This window comes from Lissotriton helveticus, chromosome 3_1 (assembly GCF_964261635.1).
Source record: "Lissotriton helveticus chromosome 3_1, aLisHel1.1, whole genome shotgun sequence".
NCBI classification, from domain to species: domain Eukaryota; kingdom Metazoa; phylum Chordata; class Amphibia; order Caudata; family Salamandridae; genus Lissotriton; species Lissotriton helveticus.
Genome location: NC_136061.1, coordinates 1,903,979,041 through 1,904,001,076, shown reverse-complemented (window position 1 = coordinate 1,904,001,076; position 22,036 = coordinate 1,903,979,041). Strand labels below are relative to the sequence as shown.

At 41.7% G+C, this 22,036-nt stretch overlaps 1 protein-coding gene across 1 annotated transcript in view; it reads right to left on the bottom strand.

Annotated features, from left to right (window-relative positions):
- IGHMBP2 (immunoglobulin mu DNA binding protein 2) overlaps positions 1-22,036 on the bottom strand; it is a 326,225-nt gene that overhangs the window by 5,011 nt on the left and 299,178 nt on the right. The window contains exon 14 of the mRNA XM_078682888.1: positions 11,551-11,735. Coding sequence (XP_078539014.1) covers positions 11,551-11,735 — 185 coding nt within the window. The remainder of the gene's footprint in view (positions 1-11,550; positions 11,736-22,036) is intronic.

Here is a 22,036-nt window from a genome sequence, read left to right as displayed (position 1 = left end):
AAAGGCACATTTGGCTTAGGCAGGAAAATGATAAAATCGCAATATAAAATCCAACTTTACTATTACCCGGACTTTAAATGACTATTAAAGTAAGGCAAATTAAGCATTATAAGTTGTTCTAATGTAACCTAGTGTTTCCTATGGGAGAGCCAGCTACAAAACGACTTTGGGGATTTTTCAGTGCCAGGACATGCAAAACTATAAATATACATGCTCTTCTTTTTTAAATACCATGTGCTCTGCCCTATAGGCATTTAGAGCATACCTTAGGGATGACTTGTACGTAATAAAAAAAGCCAAGTTTAGACCTGGCAAAAGGTTTATTTTTATTTTGTCAGGTCAAAATGATAGCTCAAAACTGCATAAACAGGCTACTAGGGCAGTCTTGGAGACATGTTTTATTCTGCTACTTTAGTGGGTGGCACAATGAGTGCTGCAACCCACATGTACCATTTATTGGTCTTAGACAAATGTAGTACCTTATATTAGGGCCTTTGAAGTATATGAAATGTGCCAATCAGGCGTATACTCATTTTAACATGTTTAGAGAGAAGAGCACAAGCACTTTACCGCCAGCTAGCAGTAGTAAAGCGCACAGAGTCCTATTGTCAACAAGAACAGGTTCAGCAACAGAAGGCAAAAAATCTGGGGTGACTTTGCAGAACAGGTGAATTTCTAATAGGACTCCTTCCAGAAGTGCTTCATTTGAGACCTGAGGGCCAACATGTATCTCACTACACCTTGAGGGGGTTTCTTAGGTGCTTGCTCCAATCCCTCCTTCACAAGACTGAGCGGCCCACACTAAGGGCACCAAACAGTTTAAAGGGATTGAACCCCACTCCTTTCTGAGGCACTTCCCTGTATTCAAACCGTATGCATGGCAAGAGAACTACCCACGTATGCCTCATGGGTTCTAGTAGGCTTATATTCGTGCTTTTCAGGGTCTTGTTGAGTCTATCAACAAGCCTATTGTTCCAGGGGTGGTATGGAGTGGAGATCTTGTAGGTTACTCCACACTCCTCCTTTCATGTAAGCGGACATGAAGCTGGTGCTCCTCTCAGACACAACCTCCTTGGGGAAACCCACAAAGTTAAATATCCCCATCAGTGACCTGGCCACCGTGGGCACAGTCATTGACCTCAGGCATATGGCCCCAGGGTACTGGGTGGCATGGCCCACCAACACCAGGATAAACTTGTTTTAAAGGCAATATTGAGTTCCAGAGGCCCAACAATGTCAAAGACCACCCCTTCCCCTTCCCCCTGGCCATTTTCTCAGGTACTCATCTGTGGAATTACTATCCCTACGTCCCCATACATCCCTTGCACCGAGCTCATATCCCCTGCCTCCGCACACATTGACACGCATTCAACAGCTTGGTCTTTCCTCCCCCTCTTTTTTTGTGGACGACGCCCAGTTTATTTCGTCTTTGAACCCTGAGCATCGGTCGGCACCTATAACAACTTACAATCTGTGTTGTTACTATCTTAATACCCGATCTCTGGTTAAAAACCAGGTTGATATTTTTTTATTCTTGAAGGAGGTAAAGCCTGACATCCTCTTATTGTCTGAAACCTGGTTAACCCCTCACTCTCTCCCTGATATTCTTGCTGCACTTCCCTCAGAATACTATATTTTGACAGCCAACCATAATTCCGGGAAGTCGGGAGGTGGCATAGCAGCTATCATCCTTAAATCCCTTCATTTCAGGGAATTACCCTCTCTGACTCTACCGGATACGGATAATTTGGTGATCAAGTTAGACACTGAGAGTGGGGCCCTTATCCTGGTCTTGATATACCGCCCCCCCCAATATATGGCCAATTATCCATCTCTTCTGGCCGAGCAGCTGGCTTCATATGCAGTCAGTTGCTCTAAAACCATTCTAATTGGGGATTTAAATTATTGGTTTGATAGCTTAGATACAGATACTCAAGCTGCAGAACTAAGAGACCTTTTTACAGATCTTAATTACACCCAGCATATTTATTCACCTACCCACCAAAAAGGTCACAATCTTGACCAAATCTGGACACACAACCTATCACTGTCTAACCCTGTTATTAGTCCGTGTGTTTGGTCAGACCACTTTTTAATTCAGTTCATGTTAGAAATACGAATGAATGTTAAGGCTAGATCATCCATGGGCAAAGAATTTCGTAAATGGAAATCCATAGACCTTCCTGGATTCATTGATGTATTAAGTAAATCCATACCTTTGCCACATGATGACCTGGATCATGGCGAAAAATTATTGGCAAACTGGCTACGACATGCAGCTGACCTTCTCGCCCCCCTTGTACAGGTTCCTAGTATTAGAGGGAATGAAGCCCATAAATGGTTCACCCAAGAACTGAGATCTCTTAAATTAGGGGTACGACAAAAGGAACGGAAGTGGAGAGTAAACTACTCCCCACAAGACAGAGAAGCGTACTGCGCTGCTAGGAAGGAGTTCCAAAAAATCTTGCACAGACATAAAACCAGCTACTTCTCTCAGAGAATTTTAACTTCATCCAATAAAACTAAAGATATATTTAACATAGTTAAAGAGCTTTGCGACGATGATAGGACAGCCCCTTCAATAGTTCCCACTCAGAAGCTGTGCGATTCTCTGAATGAATATTTTAGAGAGAAAATTATCATGATAAAACGCAATATTGTGAGCTCCCCTACACCATCTCCCTTGGATGATATTTTTTATAACACTGTCACGTTAGAAGCCTTCCCGGCTATAGACTCTAAAACCTTTTTCGCACTCCTGGCACGTGTCAAGTCTGGCTCACCCGACGACATCTGTCCACCCTATATCTTTACAGAAATAGGGCAAACCATACCTCAAGGGATCCTTCCCCTACTAAATAAATCATTGGACCAGGGAAAGGTTCCTGTAGGGTTCAAACACGCTCTACTTATTCCACTGATTAAAAAACCTGGCTTGGACCCCCACGATCCATCAAATTATCGTCCGATTTCTTTGTTACCATTTCTTTCAAAAATCTTGGAGGCACATGCTTCTAGTTGTCTCTCTAGCTTTGTCGAATCCACAGGTTACTTGGAACCTAATCAAGCTGGGTTTCGACCTGGCCACTCTACTGAGTTGGTGACACTGGCGGTCCAGGATGTACTAAGATGCAATGCGGACAAGGATATCCATCAAGCACTAGTACTTCTGGATCTGTCGGCCGCATTCGACACGGTCGACCATACCATCTTGGTCGACCGTGTCGAGCAGGCGGGCCTTAGAGGCTCGGCCTTGGGCTGGCTGAAATCATTTATCTCGGACCGTACCCAGGCAGTGAGACTGGGAACCTTTACAGCCCCTAAAATTAAAAATGAATGTGGAGTTCCTAAGGGATCGTCCTTGTCCCCACTTTTATTTAATTTGTATTTACGGCCATTGTTGTACTCACTGAGAAAGTTCAAAGTTTTAATTTTTAACTATGCTGATGACCTGCAATTGATCTTCCGCCTGGATTCCCCTGGCGCGGCCACCGAATTTCGGGAGGCCATGGTGCACATCCAGAGATGGATGAGTCTTAATCATCTAAAATTAAACCCGGGCAAAACTGAATTGATTTTGCCTGGGAAGAGTGAACTTCACTGGGGGCCACATTTTTGGCCTCCAGAGATGGGAAATCCCCCGGCCAAGTCTCATACAGTGAAAAGCTTAGGGGTCACTTTTAATGAAGATCTTTCGCTTAAAAGTCAGGTGGGGACGGTGGTATCCTCAAGTTTTTTCCAACTTTATAAGATCAGGAAAATTGCCCACCTGTTAACCTACCCTGCTCTGATCCAAGTTGTGATTGCTCTTGTGCTGTCCCGACTGGACTACTCCAATGCTTTGTATTTGGGTCTTCCAGTCGGGCAGCTCAGGAGACTACAGCTGGTTCAGAACCAAGCAGCCAGGCTGATCTGCAAGTTACCCAAGTGGCAGTCCATCAGGCCGGGTCTTGCTGATCTCCACTGGCTGCCAGTAGCGCAAAGAGTAACCTTTAAGGCCGGCTGCATTATCTTTAGGGCTCTACAAGGCAAGGGCCCTGGATTTATTAGCGGCTTGCTTGTTAGGTATACCCCTTCACGTGCTCTTCGCTCGGGTCACAAGAGCTTGTTAGTGGTGCCTCGCATTAGGAAACAACGTCAGGGAGGCAGCTCTTTCCACTTTCTAGCTGCGTCCCTGTGGAACTCTCTGCCTCTGACACAGACTCCATGAAGACATTCTGGCTTTTAGACAAGCCTTCAAAACTTGGCTTTTTAGGCAAGCTTATCCATAGTTAATTTCTCCTTTTCTTTTGTTGTGTTATGTCTCTGCAAACCTCCCAATAGCGCCATGAAGCCTACGGGCGTACGTGCGCTCAACAAATATTATTTAACATAACATAACATAACACCCTTTTAAAGAGGGGTTTCGCTACAGGTAATGGAAGCAGGTGGGTCATTTTGCATTGCCCCTAACCTTTCACTGGCCTAGCAGGTTACACAGGATCTGTAGATTGCATCCTCATCCTGGGCCAATAAAAGTGGGTGGCCAGTCAGTTAAAGGACTTGGCCTGACCCAGATGTCGTGCCATGGGGATGTCAGAAGCGAACTGCAGTAGACAGCCCAGTAGAACTGGGGGAACCACCAACATATAGAAACAATAGAAAATAGAGCAGTGTGAAATACCTAGGCATCACATACATGGATATTTCATAAGCTGCTATCCCCCAGACCCTCCCCCTCAATTCTAATCTCAACATTGCTTGATGGTTCTGCCGGGGCCATCTGTTCACCAAAAGCATTGGTGTCTGGAACTGCACATATATCACCTCTATTCCTATTCCACTACCCCCAGATTTTAATCCATTACTGGGGGCAGCCCTGACTTTCATGGACAGCCCTTTCGCTGCGCATGCACTAGTCCATATCGCGCTTTCAATCATCTAACTGGCGCACTTGCTCCACTCCCCACATTTTATCAATATTTCTTTTTGCTATAGCAACTCTTCACTGCTGGAGCAAGGGAGGATTTGCACACTTCGTTCTAGCAATCAACTACCGCCACTCATTAGCCCGGCAGTTTTGGAATTTCCATATTGTGTGATAAATAGTGCCCACATGGCCATAACCCCACCTGCAGTTGATGCTAGGCGCCCTGCCAATCTTGAACAACGTGGTTGGGAGTAATACGAGTGGACGAGGTTCTTTAATTGTACCAGGTGGAAACCTGTCCATATGGCCACCTCTCTAGGGGAGGCCATGGCTTCCCCCCAGTGATCATGATCGAGCCCCCCAGATCGTGTATCCAGTGCTTTCTTAAGTGTGTTAGGGCATCAGGTGTATTCTGGAATAACTTTTTACATGCCACAGATGTGACCCTACATGGAAAATATTCGTCAAACACTCGGTTATCCAGTGGTGAAGACTCTGGTAGTACTGCTACCATTGGCAGCACTGCCAGTAGTGCATTGCAGACCTACAGATTATGATATTTCAGTAGGTGCTAATTAGGTAGTCTTGTTGTAAATCTTTGAAGAGAACGACTTCAACCTGGAGTCATAAAACACCAAACGCACTTGGATTGGGAGACCTTGACTAAGTCTAGAGATGTCTAGTCAACCGAAAAATGTGGTGAAACATCAAGCAAAGAAGGCTCTAGTCTTGCGTCTTTAGCTATAAGGAGGAAAGAAGTCTATGTTGCCATCTGCCAAATTCCTGAAAAGGTACCCCTCTAAAGAAATAGCAGGCACTGTTCTGCCCCTAGTCTATTGAGCAATGAATACCTTAAGAGGAATGCTTTGGGCAGCTTCATAGCATTCAGAGACATTTTTCTTTACATAACAGCCATACATTTGGCAACAAAACTCTGCTAGTCTTGCCATTTATCAGCTTAGCACTCTCTTTGGATCTTGGCTTTGCCTTCATTTTAAATAGACAAGTTGTAGGAAAGAAAGCTGGCAACAGGATTTATTTATTTAAGTAAAGGTTTGTCACCACCTCTGCAAGATTACTTTGTCTATGAACAAAACTATTTTTTGTCCGCCTGAAAAGAAGGTCTGCAGCTTACTGATTCTTCAGAACAAAGTTATCACCACTTGAAAAGCAGTCTTCGGGGTTAAGCATGTGACGTTACTACTATGCAAGAATTACAACAGAATAGATAGGAAGGGAACTAATACTAAATTGAGGTCCCACAGTGCAACAGAGAAAGGGCAGGCTTATTCACCAAACCTTTCAGAAATTATTAAAAACTATATGAAAAACGAATAGGGAGGCTCACCTGGCTTAATCCAAAAAATAGAAAGAGCAGCATGGTGTTCAATTGTGGTTTACTAGGAGAAAATGGTGGCTAGGAACCCGGGAAAGAGGATGTTATTGAACAGACACTCACACTATTTTAAGGAAATTGACATGTGAACGGCTTGTAGACCAGCAGGGTTGTATTCCTTCCAGGTGCTCCAAAAAGAGCCAACTATGTATTAGGAATTGCAATCAATATATTTGATGTACTTACAATGACCAAAATGCAGTGACATGGGATCCTACGCCACATAACTGGATACAATGAAGATGGGAATGGTGAACTGTATGATTATTAGATCGTTCATCCTTAGGGTGGTGTTTCCCCAACGTTTTGCCATTTGCCTCCCGTTTTTGCTGATTTTTTTGTGGCCTTGGGACTCTGAACACTTTACAACTCCTGACCAGTGCTAAAGTGCATGTTCTTCTCCCCTATGCCATTGGTGTACACCTTATTGGCATATTTGTTGTACTGATAACTCCCTTGTAAACTGGTTTACCAGATACCCAAGGCCTGTACTTCAAATGCTACTAGTGGGGTTGCTCTACTAATTGTGCCGCACACACAAGTAGCCTTTCAAACCTGTCTCAGGCCTGTCACTGCAGTACCTGTGTGTGCAGTTTATTGCCACTTCGCATTTAAAACTACTGAGCAAATACAAGGAGATGATGGATGGGGCACTGAAACTTTACAGACACTCACCCCAGTCACAGATCTGGACTAAATCCAACATCGTTCTTTAGCTCACATCACCCCCCCAAGTTCAGACCCAGCCATATGCAAATCGGTCTTGACCCTGTTCCTCATGGGAACAGTTCAGCCCAAACTGCGAAGCCCAGTCTTCCCTGGATTGGAAACCAGCATCCTGTGACTGGTTTCGGGGTAACACCCCTCATCAGCCAGAATAGCTTGAATCCAGTGGCAAAGTGTGCAAGGGACTCACGTCTGGGCATACCCTGCCTACTTAGGGCGAACAAAGCAAACACAAGGAGATGATGGACAGAGCACTGAAACTTTATGTCTGACAGCCTGTCACCAAGACACGCTTGGGTTGTGTGATAGCAACACTTTGTGCATTCCCTCTAGACCGGCACAAACACAGGAAGGTGAGGCTCATCTGCATTCTGAGTGCTCATCTGCATTCCTCTGCATTCTGATGGGTCTTCCTGGGCAGGGTGGAATGGGTTGGGCTGACACTTACACTTCAATAGGTAGTGTCCTGTCCACACACAAAGGAGTGATTACCCTCCCACAGGTAGCCTGGCAAACTGGACTGGGTAGAAAGGGATCTTTGTGCACTTCAGAGAGCTCCTTTGAAGTCCCCCCTCCATCAAAGGCACTTTTGGGTATAAGTAATGGGTCTCTGACCCCTTGAAATCAAACACTTCTGGAACATGAACTGAACCTTTGTCAGAAGGACAGCTGGTTGCTTAAAGGTCTCAACTGGACTGCTTTTCTGGAAAGACTACTTTTATGCTTTTTGCCCTGCTGCTTCATGACTCAGCTGGAAGAATAGCTGTACACTGCCTTCCCTCCCAAGTGATCTCCAAAGGCTTTCCCTCCTGTTGTTTTAAAGTCTAAGTTAAACAAAAGACTTCCAGCAAATCTGCTGGTGCTGCTAGCTGCTGATCTCTCCTGTCTCTGTGTCCTGCCCTTCACTGAGGTGCCCTCTCCAAGTCCTGTGCCTTAGAAATGGGTTCTGAAGCTTTTTTCTACGACAACCGATGCATCGTCACCACTGATCCAATCAGAACCAACGCATTGCCTTTCAACGCCAATGCAGAGGCTGTTCGATGACAAAGGTTCTACAGCCTGCTCAGCTCAATGATGACACTCTGCACAGCTCAACGACAATGCATTGCCTTCACTTCGTCGAAGCTGGACGACAACGCAGTGACCCGACTGCATGGAAAAGATCGACACATCGAGCCCTCAGCGTGGATGCTTTGCTCCATCCAAGGTTCTTTTTCAGTGGCCCCTGTGTGGGTCTGTAACAGTTTGCTCTTCGTCGTGGTCAGACTGCACTTCGGATTTCCACCAGTCCCTTGCCACCTCTAGTAAACGTTTGATCGCTAGTGACTTTTAAGCACTGTTCTTGCATTTAATCTTTCAAATTGATATCCCGACTTCTACTGATTGAATTTTTGTCATTTTGGTCTTTGGATCCTTGCTGCAACGCTGTTATTTAACCCCTTCGACGCTCATGACGAGCTCAGCTCGTCATGAGTTACGCCTCTCGTACACTCATGACGAGCTGAGCTCGTCATGTAACGCAGGTTTTTTAAAAACTCAGCGCACAGCGGGAAAGCGCTTAGCGCGGATGCGGTTAACAGGCTATTCTGATTATTTTGTGAAAATTTCAATTTGAACTGCTTTTAGACCAGCTGAGGTACAATCATTTGAGGAACTCTGAAAAGAATGAAATACGTATCAGGACTTAAAATCTGCAAGTATGTTGTGCTACAATGACCACAAAGCACTGGCATGGATTACTTGGAGCCAAAAGACTGGATATACTGAAGATCAGAATCATGAACTGTATGATGCAGAAACGCATGGCACATAATCTAAAGCTAGAATATAAATAAAGAAAAGGCTATTTAAACTACGCCTGCACATGCAAGGATGGTTTTTGGATTCTGCTTCACCAAGAAACAATCAGCTAACAATCAGTGAACTGCTCCTTAATGTCAACATCAGCTGATAAATAGCCCATTTATGTGACCAAAACGGTAGTTAACATTTGCTGCTTCACAAATCCAGTTCTGCATTGTGGACTGAACAAGGAGTCACAGATGCAAGCTGCTCCTTTATCTGGAAGAAATGGAGTAAAATTCTTCTCATAATGATTCAAAAGGTATCCTAACGTCCACCTGACATAACCCACCCACCTTCACTTGCTGCAGCTGCAACTACTAATCACCAAAGACTTCTTGCTCATGTTGGCAAAGTAAAGTAAAAATGAGCACAATAAGAAATAGTGGTACCTTAGAAAAAGCTGAATGACCATTAAAACCATTAACCAAGCTCCCAGGGTGCACAAAAGTGAACTGAAGGCACCAAGGTGCGGAAACATGATATATATATTCAGTGACTTTACCACGAACGCCCTGTGACTTGAATAGCACCATACAATACTGAAATTTCCCAGGTATCCAGCAAGGGTCTAAGGAGTTTAAAAATAAGGAATTTGCTGAAGAAATAATTAGTGTGAGCAAGAAAAGAGTTAAGAAAGATTTTGAGAAAAGTGGAATCCCACCTCGACCCCCGGTCACCTTCCTATCTACATTATCAAGTTACCGTCCGGTTAGACTACAATTAGAAAGGCTTATTTTCGATACGGTCAAAAGTGCAACGAGGTAGGGTGAGGTTGTAAGGGGTAACATTCCTTCAGATGTAGAAGCAAACACTTGACCACGTGCAAGGGTCATGTACCTAGACAGACCCATTCTAGAGAAAATAATGGGGCGCATAACTTCAGATCTCTCAAGTAAAATGAATTGGGAGCTGGCTTCATAGTGATCTTATCGAGCATAGGTTTTGAGTCTATTACACAGAGCGAACTGCCTGAAGAGAGTAACACAAGAAAAGCACAGAGAATCAGTGGCTTAAAATGATCATACGCCCACAGCACACCCCTTCACACCACTTGAGTGTACAAACATCACAGGTAGATAAAACAATCCGTGGACGATTAATTAAACATTTGTAAATCTTCAGCATAGCTTGTTGCCTGTGGGGGACCTTTTACGGCTAACTGCTCACATCGTTTTAGTCAAGAAGCCAAAATAGCAGTATTTTTTCAAAGGTCTCGCTATATACAGATTTAGCTGTCTGCCAAGGCCTTCTGTCACCAATACACACACCACAATATACAATATATTCTATGCAAAACTACACACAGCATTCAGAAAGGGGCTTCAAGTCATTCCTCTAAAGTCGTTGGCTTTTTCTTTGAGCCCCCTTCAGGCATTTGCTCCATGAGATGTGGCCATGTTTTGGGTCAAACCACAGCATTTCTCAGATGTATACATTTCGTCTTCACTAGTAGATATTGGTGACGGAGACAGTAGTTCAGTTTATTCGGAGTTTACATCAAATTCTATTTTCTTATGAAATTAAACATTTAATTTGTCATTGCACAAACATCAAAGGAGCTAATATAATGTGTACTCTATTGCAAAAACCATGAAAAAATAAAACAAGAATTGCCAAAAGGCCGGTGGCAAATGCTAGATCGATTGGCTTTGCCAGTGCTTGTTTGGTCTGGTGCTAGCCAAAACCTTTTGCTTTTGTTCTTGTCATTCACATTTTTCTTCTGCCCCCCTACAGCATTCAGCATGAGGCCGTGGGTGATTCCACTTAAGTCACTGGATAACTTCACTGTGAGGGATGGCATTTTTCCCTTTCACAAAAAAACATGTGAACACAAAGTATTTCCCTTTAATGGACGCTTTATCTATGGCAATTTAAGCTTTTTGAAACCAAAGCAATATTTCTGCTTTTCACCATTTTTTCACAGGTGAGGAGTGGACAAGCACCTCCCTCAGCAAGAACATTTTTACAAAAACCACACAAAAGCAATAAGCTCTAACAAAGTCAAAATACTTGCAGTCAATGTCAAACCGTTTGGCTTTGCCAATGCTTGGTTCGTGCTTGGCATGCAAAAAGAGAGAGAAACAATTCATATTAAGAATAGTGTTCCTCTATCTCTGGCTGTTTCTGTTTATCATGTGCTTCAGTTGTCAAACATATCGCCCATTATTATATGTGTATATGGTATACGAGGAGCTTAGGCAAGATGTCTGTAACCGGAGTAATATTACCTACAACACCACAACTGCTGTAACTAGTGTGCCCCATCAAATGCCCATTACAGTTAATAGTTCAGCTTAATAAGGCACAGATCAAATACCCTCTCTTTTTACATGTCTGTTGAACGCACCATTGCTGTATTGCATGAGTCAACATAATGTGTGTAATTGCCTCAATATAATGTGGTTATTGGTTTGTCAATATTTGTTTCAAATGCCCCCTTTCTAACCAACTAAATGGAGGCACTCATTTTGCCATCACAATTCCTCGAACTTCCTGAAAATGTTCTTTACAAAACTGAAGTGGTTTAATAAGTGTTTGCGGGATTTCAAGAGTACATTTCAGAAATAATAATTGGATGTGGAAGGTTGGGGCAATGAATCCTTCGCACGCTATCGGTTTAAAATCTGAGAACATAACTGTATCTAAATCTTAGCCGCAATGAATCATATGTTACCTCTGGGATGTGGTGGCTCAGGCAGTAGTGCTTTCTGCAGTGTGTGCAGAGCTGTCCCACGGTCAGAACGCTGGCTTTGCATTTATGGAATCCGCATGTACTGTCCGCTTTAATTGTAGCAGCGATCAGGGCATCAAAGTCATCTTCAGGGAAGACGGCAGTCTCAGCCTTAGCAGTGCCCTTTGCTAGAGGTCAGGGCAAAAACAGAAACCAGTTAATGACTTCAAAGGTCTACAGAAAAAATGTATAAACAAATCGATGCTAATTGGTATTATGATGGGTACAATGACAACTTACAGCGTTAGAGCCCGATTTAGAGTCACTCCCTCCCTCACATCCGTGTTGGACAGGATCCGTTTCGCTTTATTACAAGTGCTTTATAGCCTATGGGACTTAACAAGAGGACGTGATATCTGTCATGTCTGTGACGCAGTAGCTCACCTGCCAAACTCCAAATCAGAATCTTACAACGGAAATTCAGCAATTATGGTGCGTTTCAAAACAGGCAAACCAACAACAATGATCTGAATACACGTTCCCTAATTTTGAAGGTTTAAGTTAAAGTTTTGATACCACGCTATGATGAAATCTTTCAAACGGATAAAAAATGTATATTTACCAGTGAAAACTTCTCATTGTAGTGTTAAACATGCAAGACACTTTGGGCCTGATTACGATGGCGGCGGTCGGACTGCTGACATCCTATTGGTGGCGGTCTGATCGCCGCATTAGGACACAGGCAGTCGGACTGAAAGTTGCTCGACACAACACTTTATCTCGGGTAGAACAAGGATGATATGTCTGTATAATGCACTAAAATAAGAAACTAACGCTTTTGTGCAAAGCAGTGGTCAAGAAATGGCTTTGAACAACTGTGATGTTTCTGGATGGGTATGCAAAATCAAAGACCTACTTCTCTTTAAAATAATCCTACTTGAAATATCTGTGGTGCCATAATTAACCATAAATAAACAACGTATACTCCCGTGAAGCAGCCCTAATTAGCAGGTGATGTACCACAAAGCCTGTAATGCAGCCAGCCGAATACGTCATTACCTAAAGTTAATGTCATTTTGCCCCTAGAACCCCAGAATGCAAAGTGCTCTTGGCTAAAAACCCATGACTCGGAAAGGGTGTTGATAACATAGCAGTGACAACCTAACTACTAAATTGGACTATGGACTTATCACATTGCCTCACATTCACCTGATGACTGATTGGAGGGAGGGTGGCATTTGCTTGCATCACAAATGAAGACGGAATGATTTTGTTCCTCTTTTCGAATGTATCCCATATGAGCACGTGATGAGGAGGCTGCAATGGGCAGATGTTTCCTATTGATTAGGAAGCCTGAGACCTGCATCTGAATCTCAGCTTCTCCAATTGAGCAAAATGTGTTGTCCTGTCCCAATCATCACCCGCATTGAGTGTCCCGGCATGCAATTCATTTTAAAGAGTGTGCTGCATAATTCATTGTAAATTAACAATGTGGAAGTGAAGAGCAAATTCGAATCAGATTTTCCTTACACATAAATGCTCTTCCCACAGCACCCCCTCTCGGGTCACTGCCCGTTTGACGCACTGCTAGTTTGCCGTACGGAACAGTGATTAGTGTGTCAGGAGCTGTCGGCAGTCACGCGCCTGTTATATTCCATATAGGTAACACTCGTGTGCAAGTTATATCACGAGTTCACATAAGGTTGTGAGAGCTATGGAGAGAAATAAACAAGCGATTTAGGCAACTAATCACAGACCATCCAACCAGCCAATTTGCGTTAGTACAATGATACTCGAAGTACGGCCCTCCAGACCTATACCGGAGGTCCCATGCTCAACAGCAGCACTGGGCTGCTGTTTACTCGACTAAGTAATAACATTCAAAATATGTTAAATACACAGCGAAGCATTAATTCGATTCAGAAGTCTTTATTCGATACATGATCATAAAAGACATTACATTTAAAACAATAATGTCTTAACATTCCATCCTCGTTGAAGAACGAAATTACACTAGGAATAAGTCCATAATTGTTCCCTCAATAAATACAATAATACAATAAATTAATTTAAAACACTTTTAGAAACACAGTAAAATATCAAAAATCCCAGGCCATGGTACAATAAGCCAGAATTTAATTAAAAAACGGATTAAATATATTCCCATTGTGGAAGACCTATCGTGTCCAGTGACAATTATTGATTACTCAGTCTGTGGGCACGGGTCATCCACATGCCATGTAAAAAATGTGTCGATCGCGATTATAGTTAATTCCTTTCTGTCTGTTTTTAATATCCTTATTGCTTCGATGACTGAAGTAGTCCTCATCATCGGGCAAATAGGCTTCAACCATTTGAACCTCAATTTTTTATTAACGGGGCAAACAAATAAAATATGAGCTATTGTTTCTGACTGTGTCGGGCAAAACGGCATTCCGTACAGGAACCTGTACCCCATTTACCAGTAAATGATTTGATAGGAAGGGTGCCTATCCTAAATTGGTGGTGCCATTTCCTATCACTGGGTACCGTAATAAGGTCCCAATACCCTTCATAGTCAGAAGCATGTTTGGTCTCTAAAAAGTCTCTTGACAGAGAGGGACTCGTCAGAGACCTAAAGCGTTTCATAGTTACCATGTTCCAATGCAGTCCCCTCAGATCCTTTCGGGATGGAAACTCACTATTTGTGGGATTTTGCCACAGCCAATTAAGGCCCATTTCAGTATATGTGGCCTTTACCTGCCTCAGCCATAAAATGTTGCCCCAACTATCGGCGTCCCTGATCTCAAGTAGGGCTTGTGCATACTGGGTGAACTCTGGGGTAACCCAGAGCCTCCTCCAGTAGGCCACTGGTCTGAAGCGTGCCACATCCTCTAAAAACTGGCTTCCCAGATCATAATAAAGCGGTATTAGTGGAGTAGATGGAGGCAAGCCTGTAATACCCCTCATAAATTTATTTTGCGAGGTCGTGAGTGCTGCTAGGTTGCTAAAACCCCATAATTCAGCCCCGTACAGAACCGAAGCATTAATTTAAATGTTATGAAGCTAGAGAAAAGAAGTAACTAGGTTGTGCTGCACTGCGTTAGCAACACCTTCTTTTTTTTAAAGACATCTTGCAGCAAAAGTGTGAAAATATGATAAAGTCAAAATCCAAAAAGTGTTTCATTAGAACGCATAACCTGTTTGCCTTAGTACATCTAAATATATCCGTGTATTGAGAAACATTTGTTTAAAAAGTGATAGATCTCAAAAATTAATTTAGAAACATTTATTTCTCATCCAACATGACAGCAATGCCAGTAGTGAACTAAGAGGCAAGTCAGTTGTTATGTGCACTCTCTGGGAGGCCTTGGTTTGTATTATACATGAACAACATTATGGTTTATTAAATCAAAAACAGAAGAAGATTTTGTACAGCGCACATTCTGACGTCATGCATGTTGAGGTCCTCCTATATGTGATAACGAAGGTAAATGAGTGAAAGTAAAATAAAACAATTCACTATGATCACACCGTTTGATTAACTGTGAAAGCTGGAATTAATCCCCCGTTTTCTGATTTCACACTCTTCAATTCAACCACTAGATGTATCTGCTTTGCTTTCCCTACTCCCCCATTACTGCCAACACCCTCAGTCCCAACCTCAACCACCACCCAGCTGGCATCAATGCGGCCTTCGGATACATCCCAGACCAAACTTTTTGGGCCCTTAGGAAAATGTTTGCAAGTACCAATGCGTTAGTATCACTCGTGATGCATAGTACTTATGGACCTAAGAAATTAACACTGGGCCTGAAAATCTCATTTTCTGCAAATCTACGTGATTGCCACTAGAGGGCAGCAGGTCGTCATCCAAAAGATTCAGAAGGTTTTCTTCATAGCCTCAGGGACTAAACACATATTTTCCTCATGTGCACATCGTGAAAGTTTATAGTGCAAGGTCCAGTAACCCTGACGCAATAGATGCCACCATCATACCTTGACACAGAAACCAAAAAAGATCGAAGGCTGAAAATGCAAAGAAAGTGAAATCTAGGGGAGTAACCCCCGGCAAGTCCCTACCAGATATCCTGACAATAGGGCGGTCTTTGACATTAACCTGTGCCCTTACTTCGCACATGGAGTCGGTCAGTAGCGTAGCTTGGTCAATACGATTGAGGTGTGTGAGCTTCAGATTTTCCGCCAATCACGCCTGCTTACAATGTCAAAATACATAATAGGACAAGCAGTGCACATGAGAGAGGATAAAGGGACAGTGGAAAGGGAGACGAATGCGGATTGGTAGGGGCAATAGGTGAGAGAAAACATAATAATTTGCAAAATAACCAACATTTTTGAAGACCTTAAAAGCAGAGAGGGAGAGAGTGTGTGTGCTTTTTTGTCTGTGTTTATGTAAAAATGTCTTGGGAAATCCGAAAGACATCACCATACCCATCTGAAGGCACATGTACCCGACTATTTACCAGAAAGTACATTTATTAGGTGGGTGTAACACCCCAGAACACTCCCACTGAAGCTACGCCCCTGGAGACGGCACTCACCAAGACCATCAAGGAAGAGCCTTCCAATCCCCTGATGAAAGGGGCAGCAAGTGCCAAATGAGGCCAAAACATGCTAATGGGACACCTTGTGGATTCTGTGCAGGCGTGTTTCCACACAATGGAGACTGGCCAGCAACAGTAAAGAAGTGTGAGGTATGCAGAAAGATTAATCACTTTGCACAAGTATGCTAGTCTTTGACCAGCCAACATGAACAAAAACCTCAGTGAGGAGGGGGCGTGGCCTCGTGCCGAGAAGTACCTACGAGGCACTGTTGTGTTTGCATTTCTTAAATGTACTTATGTTTATTCCTTTGTGCATGTGCCAGCTTAGGTCATTGTTAGAATGTAGAATGTATGTGTCACCATGCTGTGCATCATTTATAAAGGACAGTTGTTCCTTGGATGCTGAACTTACTGGATGACAAACTATTGAGCTCTTCGTGTTATTAAAGAATACTTATCTACAATTCCTGCATTTATTCTTCATTACACTGGCGACGGGATTCGAAGTGCAGAACCTACGTGAGCAACTCGGATTTATTATTATTTTACTTGGATTGCTGATTTTTGAAAAGGAATTACAATGGATTATTTATATGAGGAACTTGATTTTTTTTATAAAAGAAAGTCTGAGGAAGGCACTTTTGGGACACCTCTCACCATTTTGTGCTTTGTAAGTTATTTTCCGAATTATCTTATTGACTGGATATACCGTGCTGAGGTTGTTGTAAGCTAGAATTGATTGGCTTCACGACTTTGACTTTCCTTTGGAATAAGCGGGGTGGATCCTGTGTGCGAAAACCGATTTTAAAAGGAGCCAGAATTGGTAATTCGACACGATCAAAGCAGCGCGATCCAGATTTAATTTGTAAAAAAACAATTGCTGTTACATCGTTTTAACCCCCGATACCAGCACGCACCAGCATTTTGAAGATAATTACCTGTTTAGGGTTCGACTTCGGAATTCTTCTTCTGCATTGAAGGATCGACACCTACGAAGGACTATGGAATCAAGGGCGCATTGTGGTTATGCCTGTGCATGACGTAATACGCTGCACGTACTTGGCGGCCATTTTGGTGAAACTTGAAGCCTTCAAGCAGGACGGTCGTTTACCAAGCAATTCTTCGTGCGATACCATCATCGGTGATTCGCACACCTTTCATCATTTTAAAATTATTTCAGATATTATTTTTACATGTATTTGATGTTTTATATTTTGTTTAAAATACAATTAGTTATTTTTGTGCGTATTTTAAAACGGTGATTCTCACACCACAGCAATCCAAGTTAAGCACACCTTTGCATCTTTAGCGAGGTATTTATAACGTTGATAACGGTGATTCGTTCAATTGCAATTCGTGTGATGTATGCAATCCAGAATTGTTAAAGTTATTTGTTCAGCATTTTTTTTTATATTTTCTTTTTCATTTAAGACTGTATTAACTTTTAACTTGATAAGACTATTATTTGTCATTTCTATTGTGACTATATCTTGTTTAGGGATAAATTGAACTAGTACCATGACTCAACCTAATTGCAATATTAGTGCGCCCCAAGCGTTTTGGATTTCTGGCACTGAGCCTCCACTCAAATGGTTAGAATGGAAACCTTACTTCTGCAACTATATTGATGCTTTAGATGAGGAAGGGAAAATGTCACATGCTAAAAAAAAAAGACTTCTATTACATGCTTTAGGTCCTGTGGGGTTGAAAGTGTATTAAACTATGAGTAAACCTTGTTTTCCGGGGGATTTAAATGTTTATGCTTTAACATTACTGCATTTAGACACTTACTTCGCCACTAAAGTTTGTATTGGCGTAACCAGGTAAAAAATTTTCTCGAGGAAACAGGCCAAAGATGAAAATATTGATCGTTACCTTGCTGACCGTAAAAAATTATCTCTTGATTGCAAATTTGGTGTGTTACAAGAGGAACTTATTAGGGACCAAATTGTTATGCACTCTTACAATTCTTCCATACAAGATAGATTATGGATTAATGGAGATTCTCCATTAGACGACATTCTAGCTATTGCACGTAAAGCAGAAATGTCTGGTAGGTGTGTGAATGTAATCAAACAAGATAATGGTTCTCTTACTAATGAAGTGGTTGGGAAGGTGAATGCTGTTGATAGAAGGAAATTTAGTTATAATTCTAGAAATACTGTTGGTGCAAGTAGTAGACCCTTCTATGCAAAACATTCGCAAACCTCCTCCAATTCCAGACTTAAATGTTTTAGATGCAATAGTTTGGAGCATTTGGCAGATTTTAAAGGGTGTCCTGGCTTAAAAGCAAAATGCTCTAATTGCGGATTAAAAGGTCATTTAACAAAAGCGTGCAACAGGAAAAAGAGTAAAGTTACGTTTGTAAATGACATGGATGAGGATGAAGATTTTGAGAAAGATTTGGAGGATAATTTAGTTATGAATTTACATGATTAGTTAGTTTTAAAGATCTGTGATGAAGATGTTATTAACAAACCTATTTGCTTAATGAATATTGGTGGGGTAGATGTTAAGATCTATGCAGACTCTGGTTCGTCCTATACAATTATCAACGAGGATATGTGGAAGTCTTCCTTTGTCCAACGAGTCGGTAATAAATTGTTGTTACCGGATATTCATCCAGAAGGTTATTTGGGGGAACCTATAGCTATCCTTGGTTTCCGTTGGTTTGTGTTTAAATTCAAGGGTAGAGAGTGCAGAGGGAAGTTATACATAGCTAAGAAGGGACCACCGGTTTTGGGGTGGTTCGACCAAAAGCAATTGCACATCATTCTTGATCCAAACAGCCGTGAACAGGCCTTAGTGGTGGATGCTAGTACTACAGTCACTAAGGAAATTCTGCATGAATTTCCAAAAGTTTTCAGTAAGAATTTAGGAAATTGAATTGGGTTCAAGCACAAAATTGTAATTAAACAAGACGCATGTCCTAAGGTACATAAATGTAGAAATGTTCCTATTTTAGTGAGGGAAGAAGTGAGTAAAGAACTAGAAAAGTTAGTCTCTAACAATATTATTGAGCCAATCGAAGCTAGTGAATGGGTTTCTCCGATTGTCGTGGCGAGACGGAGCACGGCAAAATTCGGTTATGTGTTGATTTAAGGTACCTGAATAACAACATCGTGGTTGACAAGTTCCCACTTCCAAAAATTTATGAAATGGTGTCTAGTTTAGGTAATGCGCGGTGGTTTGAAATGATAGACCTATCGTCGGCGTATCACCAAATTTCTTTGTGTCCGGAGTCAATGAAATTCACATCTTCTGTTACACCATTCGGTTGCTTCCAATATAAACGGATGCCTTTTGGCTTAGCTTCGGCGGCCGCTGTTTTTCAGCGTTTAATGTATCAACATTTTAAGGAGGAAAAAGGAGTTAGATTTTTCCAAGATGACATCCTTGTTTTTGGGAGTGATGAAGAAGAACATTTGTTAACATTAAAACATTTTTTGGGTATTCTTGAAAGCAAAGGCCTTACGGTGGAGCATTCTAAGTACAAATTTGCACAGAGGAGTGTAACATACCTTGGTCATATTATTGACGAGGAGGGTGTAAGACCTAAACCCTCTCTAGTTTCTTCCATTTCGGAAGCTCCTGTACCTACGTGTAAAGATGACATTAGATCATTTTTAGGGATGGCGGAATTTTGTTCAAAGTATGTACCTAATTTTGCCAATATAACCTATAACATTCGACAACTCCTGAAAAAGAACGTTAAATTTGAGTGGTCTAATTTTTGTGATTTACATTTTAAGAACATAAAGGAAGCAATTGCAAAAGCCACTGCACTGCATAGTTTTGACCCATCTCTAGAGAGCGTAATTACTACAGATGCTAGTAATAAGAGCCTTGGAGCTGTTTTAGCTCAGGTGGATAAGAATGGTACTGATAAAGTGATTGCTTACACGTTATCCCCTTGTGAGGAGAAGTACCCAATAATAGAAAGGGAAGCCTTAGCATGTGCTTGGGCGTTGGAACATGTTAAATCTTTTGTTTGGGGGAAAATGTGTACTTTGCGTAGTGATCACAAACCTTTGGTGAAAATTTTAACAGAAGGAGTGATCAATGCATCTGCGAGGTTAGCTAGGATTTCTATGAGGTTGCAGAACTTTATTTACAAGATTATTTACGTTCCTGGCAAAAGTAACGTGGTTGCGGATTTTTTGTCCAGAATGCCGGTCATGTTGGAAGAGTGTGATAATAATGAGTGGAATGAGTTACAAGTTGCTTTTGTGCATGATGAAGGTCTTTCGGCTTTCAGTAAAGAGGAATGGAATAATGAGTATTCCACAGACAATAATTTGCAGAAGGTTATTTCATATACTGTTAATGGATGGCCAATTAAAAAGGAATTGTTGGGTGATGCAATTAGACCTTTTTGGGAAGTTAGGTCAGACCTTTCTGTTGCACATGGAACACTTTTAAGAGTTGAGAGGATAATTCCTCCTATAGGATTACGTGAGGGAATTATTGAACTCTGCCATGAGGGCCATCCAGGAATTGTGAGATCTAAGCCATTAGTTAAAAATTTATTTTGGTGGCCTGGTTGTGATTCCCAAACAGACAAAGTGGTGAGGAATTGCGTTGTTTGTGCTTCTTCAGATAAGACTTTACACACTTTTCGTCCTCCAATGTTAGAGGGTTCCTTTCCTGATAATCCTTGGGAATGCGTAGCAGCTGACATAATGGGTCCTATTCAGGAGCATGATGGGTCTCATCATTTTTTAATTGTTCTTATGGATCTTTTTTCTAAATGGCCGGTTGTTAAAGTTATTGAGAGGGCAGACACAGATTCGGTTCTTTCTTTTCTTGATGAGACTTTTGTAGCAGAAGGAATTCCTTCTTGCATCCTCACGGATAATGGAGTTCAGTTTTTATCATTAAGGGCTAAAACTTATTTTAAAAAAATTGGGTATTACCCATAGAACAACATCACTTTATAATCCAAGTGGAAATGGTGTTGTCGAAAGATTTAATAGGGTTTTGAAGAATACTATTCAGTTGTCATTAAATATTAATCTGGATTGGGCTACACAAATTGGAAAGGTTGTATGGAATTACTGTAGCACCAGTAATGATTCCACGGGTATTTCTCCATTCGTACTAATGAAAGGTAGGAATCCACGTTCAAAACATATTCCTGCTTGGTTCTTTTCTAGTGATGTGGAACCATGGTCTAGAGAGTTGGTTAAAGCACGCATGAACAGGTACACAATCAAAGCAAAATGTATCATGATTTGAAGCATGGTTCAAAAGAGATTCAAATTGAGGTTGGAGATTGGATCCGAGTTAAGAAACCTTTTAAGGTCCAAAAAGGGGATTCCCAGTTCTCAGAGCCCTTTCAGGTGGTTGAGATTTTGCAGAACTCAGTGAAGCTTAATAATGGGAAGGTATGGAATCTTAATAGGATTGCGAAGTGTAAACCAAGTAGTTCAGACACTATTTGGAAACCGGAGGATTTGGATGTGGACAGATCTTTGTCAAATGAAGATGGGTTACGAGCCAGTCCAAGGGAGGTTATTTTTCCTTCTAATGTAGAGGAAATGGAAAATGTGGTTCCATCTGGTAGTGTTTCTGAGGAATCAATTGTGGTTCCACAAGATAAGGTATCTGTGTCTGAGGAAGAAGATCCTATTTTGTGTCGTCATTCTTCAAGGAAGAGAGTGGTGCCTTCTTGGCTGAAAGATTACATTATTGAAAATAGGTAAAAGTTATCAATTACAAGTTCTTTATAAAGTATTGTGAAAACAGTTAAAAGTATCAATTACAATGTTCTTTATAAAGTATTGTGTTCTAATATTATTTTTGGTTATTTGTTCTTTTTGTTTTACTTTGTTTCTGTTGTTTAGGAAAAGGGGGATGTGTTGTGTTTGCATTTCTTAAATGTACTTATGTTTATTCCTTTGTGCATGTGCCAGCTTAGGTCATTGTTAGAAGGTAGAATGTAT